Genomic DNA, 4752 nt, shown 5'->3' with positions numbered 1-4752 from the left:
TGCACAGCCAAGGACCGCAAGGCCCTCGCAGTGTGGTCAGGACTGGGGAGTTCATCATCGGTAGGGAGCTCCCAGCCCTGCAGGCCATACCACGATGCCTCAGGAAGACTGGCAGGATCCTAAGGACTGCCATCATCCAGCCTTCAGCCTGTTCACCCGCTGCCTTCTGGAAGGCGGTACCGTATCATCCGGTCTCGCACACAGAGACTGGAGAACAGTTTCTTCTGTGTATCTGACAATAAAAGACTTGACTTGACTTGACTATATTTAGCATAGCACACTTTAAGTGCCAGACAGCCACTAGATTTTAGACTGCATGTCTGATTTATGTTGCACTGAGTATTCATGTGATTTTGTATCTGCTTGTGTGATTACAGATGCTGTCAGAAAGAATCACTCAACACATCGTCCACTCACGACCAGGTTCTTAAGCACGCCATGCGGTGGTGCACACGGGCAGCAGCCGGGGGTAGCGCCAGGAGGCGTGCTACTGTAGACGTCCCCCACTGAACAGACTTAAAATATATCTTTTTTAAATGTGTGTGTATATAAATTTGTCCTTTCAAATAAAAAACTGTGACATTATTTACGTTTTCATTTTGTTGTTGTTGCATTGATGCATATTTGTTAGCTTGATCTGGGCCAAATGAGCCGCTTTATGGAAGGGTCAATATTTTATGAATATTGGCGGATACGGGGCGGATCCGCCCCGTATCCGCCAACATTACGCAGCGCGCATCTGTTCCGGATCCGGGCCCCGGGTTTTTTGGGGCCATTTTTTAGCCGGGGCCAAAAAAACCCCCCCCGGAAAAACCCCCCCCCTTTTTTCGGGCCCCTTTTTCCCGGGAAAAATTTCAAGGCTTCGGATTTGGCATAAAGTTTTTGGGGGTTTCCCCTAAGGGGTTGTTGCTTTCGGGCCCCCTTTGGGGTTTTAATAAAACCCTTTAAGTTTGGGCCTGATTTTTGGTCTGGGGGGGCAGGAATTTTTGGGAAAAGGGGAGAAACCACCCCTTGTTTTTGGTATTATAATATAATATTTATTTTCCCTTTTCCTTTGGAAAACAGGGTTGAAAATTTAACATTTGCAAAAAATTAAATTGTCCACTTTAACCCTCAATTTTTCCTTCCTTAATCAAACCCTTAGGCCCTGGGGGTGAAAAATGAAAGCTTTGCGTGCTTTTTTGGGTTTGGTGTTTGTTTTTATGGTTTTGGGAAAAAAGAAAACACACGTTTGGAAATAAAAATTTTTAAAAATAAACCTTTCCTTTGGGCCAATGTTTAAATTTAACTTTGTACCCAAAAAAACTTTCCTTTCCAACGGAGAACCCCCAAAAAAAAACCCTAAACATAAGAGGGTGAACGGTCGGTTTCGGTTTTCTTTTTTCCCTTTTTTAAAATTCTTTTGGGGAAAAAACCAACCACTCCCTTAAAAAGTAAACTCTTTTGGTCGCGCTCGGGTTTAGAGAATTCTTTTAATTTTAAAAAAACCTTTCCCCCCTCCTCTCCGGGGCCCCCCCGGGCCCTTCGTGGGCCCTTTTTCTGGGTTTCTTTTTCTTCTGCCTCTGCCTCTTCCCGGACTCTTTTTTTTTGGTCCACCACCCCTTTGAAGGATTTCGGCTTTTGCGGCGGAAGAAAACCGGGGCTTGCCCCCTTTTCCAAAACCGGGCTTTTGGCCGGGTTTTCCCTTTGCCGGGGTTTTCAGGACTTTTCCCTTTCCCAACCCAAAGGGGTCTCCGGTATCTGCTATTAAAAGTTGCAGATTGCGTCTGCGGCAAAAAAAGCTCCCTTTTTTAAAAACCCCTTAAACAAACAGGGCTTAAATTTTAAACCGGGGGTTTTAAACCCCCAAATTTCCAAAAAAATTTTCCAAAATTTTTTTATGTTAAGTTTTTTCCATTGATTTTTCAGCTTGAATGACCATTTTAAAATTCCATGAGTTTTCCAGGTTTTCTTGCATGACCGTGTACGAACCCTGAACAAAGACGACACAAACTTAAAAAAAAATATGAAATGTAAAGTGCATGCCGCCTGGCTGTGACTCAAATAGGATGTAACAGATCTTAACTTTCCCCAGCCCAGAGTTCTGGTCCTCACCAATCTTCCCGCGTCCACCGGGCCACACTCCTCAAAGTGCCGCCGAAAAGCCAGCTCCTTAATCTCTAAACCACACACACACACACACACACACACACACACACACACACACACACACACACACACACACGGTCAACTGATGCAATACGCCAAACGTCAGCGTTAAGAAGAGCAGAAGCAAGAGAGACTCACCGAACGAAGGTTCCCCACGAAGGCCGGATCGAGCGCTTGTGATCGTGCTGCAGGACACGGACAGCGTCAGCAAATAGTTTGACAGATTTGATTTTAAAACAATTACTTTCGACAGATTTTGCGGGCGACTCACCGAGGCCCCCGAGGGCCCCTCCGTCACTCTGTCCACCCGGATGTGGAAGTCCTTCTCGATCTCCATGCCGTTCCTGTCGGCACGCCGAGGACAGAGCAGATTAAAAAGTTAGCCGTCGGCCGTTAGCCGCGAGGCGGCGACTCCCGCGTCCGTCGATTTCATTCAGGTTCCGAGTCACGGACCTCTCGAGCGCTTTGGCCACCGTGGCCTCGTCGTGGAACACCACGTAGGCGTTCAAGCTTTGAGTTTTGGGGTGAATTCTGCGCCTGGGAAGTATTGAAATAAGAAAAACAGAGTTGAACATTTGAGGAGTTAATCAAGTCTCATTTCTACCGAGCCGACCGGGACAGAAACGTACTGAATAGCGGCCACTTTACGGGACATCAGGGTCCTCTCGGACCTGCAGAAACAAAGCAGAGCATCAGGAGCTGATGACGAGCCCCAGTTCCCCCGGTGGACTCGGGTGGAGCTGCCGCTGAGCCGCGACGGCCGACGGCGCCTTGAGCTCTGAACATGTGAGCTGTGAGTGTCTGAGCGACGCGAGGCCAGACGGCTCCGGCTCCATCAGCGCGTTGTGGGATTATTTACCACAGAGCGAAAGCGGATGGACTCGATGGATCCGTCGTCTCTGAAGAGGGCCGTCAGGGTCTGAAACACAAGGGGGGGGGGGTCAGGTTCTTCCTCTCTGCTACGTATCATCCAACAAGCCAGGAATAAAGCTTTTTTTTTTTTAAAGGCAAACACCAATGGTCTCGGATCTGATCTGAGGTCTGCTTGTTAGTCCAAACTAAATATAAGTTCATAAAGACTTCAAATTAAATGCTGTTCAAATGTAGTTGGTTATAAACTGTGATTCTTTCCTGTGGGATGAGGAGGCGGGGCCTAACAGTAAACGACTCGTTCACATATTCTAACACCATCTCTCTCTCTGCGGACCTTCTTGCTGCAGCTGATGGGCAGGTTGCCGACGAACACCGTCCTCTTCTCCTTCACCACCTCCTCCTCTTTGCTGGCCTTCAGCTTGTGCCTCTTCATCACCCAGTGCTCCGCACTGGTCTCCGCGTCCGGCGCCTTCCTCTTCTTCTTCTGAGCGGGCCTCGTCTTCCCTCGCTCGTCCTCGTCCGCGTTCTGTAAACTGATCTCCCTAAGAAGAGAGAGAGAGAGGACGATACATTGAAGAAGTGAGAGGGGCGGATGTTACGGGATCAAAGAGGAAAAGAAGGAATGAGGATTTATTTTTCAGGAAAAAGACTTGTTAGGTAAGAAAAATATATAAATAACAACAACGTTATGTACAAATGCAAAAAAAAGACCAGGAGGAACCAGGAGAGACGGCGGCTCCGTGGATTAACAGATGGAAAGATGTCCCTGAACGCCTCACCTGGTCTCCAGCTTCTGGTCGGCTTCCGATTTCTCCGGAAGCGGCTTTTGATTCTTCGTCTTCTTCTTCTGACCTTTGACCTCTGCAGCTTCCTCCTGTGGCTCCTTTGCTTCTGTGCTCTTCACGACGGGCTGCCACGAAAACACAAAACCACGTGAAGGACGAGCGCGCCGAGAGTTCTCCTTCTTGTTCTCACTGTCGTTAAACGTCAGGTTCAGACTCAATTCTCCGTCCCTGCTGCCACAAACACACGACAGCACCAGATGTCGATTCATCCGCCCCTGAAAATAGTCCCCAACAGAAGCTCTATCTCCCCCGGGCAGCCCCCGCCCCCTGTAACTTTCTCTATAGCGCCAGATTACAACAGAAGTCAATCTAAGGTTCCCTTTCCCAAAGAACGGGTCTTTGTTCTTTTATTAAACAAACTAAATGGCCGTATGTTATTGATATAGATTTTTTTTCTTGCAGGAAACTAGTTAAAGAATTCTTAAACTGCATTTAATTGTCGAACGTCATTAAATGTGAACATTTACCGTAACTCTCGTTTCCTGAGTGTGACACAGCAGCTCTCCTCTTCAGGGTGGCTCCGCCTCTTACCTGCAGCTCTGTGGGTGTAAACCTCACCTTCACCTCCCTGAGACTCACACAGTCGTCTGCCAGTGGCGGCAGGTGAAATATTTTTTTGGGGTAGGGCCATTCAATCTATTTCTGCAAACATCCCTGTATGATTCAAAACAAGTATCAAACATGCTTTTCTACTTTGTAGTTGAATATTTAACATTTATTCCAACACTGCTGACATCATGAGGACTTCTTATTCCCTCTTATCTGCAGCTCTTATGAAAGACCGGCAGGAGGAAATGCAGAAAGAGCTTTATGAGAACTTCATATGATACACAAGTTCAAAATACACCGACATAAAACGTAGTCGTTCATAAATATATGTTGAAAT

The 4752-nt window shown here is 47.2% G+C and overlaps 1 protein-coding gene and 1 pseudogene across 1 annotated transcript in view; both read right to left on the bottom strand.

The window, feature by feature from the left end:
- ero1b (endoplasmic reticulum oxidoreductase 1 beta) overlaps positions 1 to 776 on the bottom strand; it is a 14613-nt gene extending 13837 nt beyond the window's left edge. The window contains exon 1 of the mRNA XM_056410669.1: positions 729 to 776. Coding sequence (XP_056266644.1) covers positions 729 to 776 — 48 coding nt within the window. The remainder of the gene's footprint in view (positions 1 to 728) is intronic.
- Positions 777 to 1140: 364 nt separating this feature from the next.
- On the bottom strand, positions 1141 to 4075 carry LOC130190994 (RNA-binding protein 34-like; annotated as a pseudogene).
- Positions 4076 to 4752: the final 677 nt, after the last annotated feature.

Source organism: Pseudoliparis swirei, unplaced genomic scaffold (genome assembly GCF_029220125.1).
Source record: "Pseudoliparis swirei isolate HS2019 ecotype Mariana Trench unplaced genomic scaffold, NWPU_hadal_v1 hadal_26, whole genome shotgun sequence".
NCBI classification, from domain to species: domain Eukaryota; kingdom Metazoa; phylum Chordata; class Actinopteri; order Perciformes; family Liparidae; genus Pseudoliparis; species Pseudoliparis swirei.
This window is presented reverse-complemented; position numbering and strand designations above follow the sequence as displayed.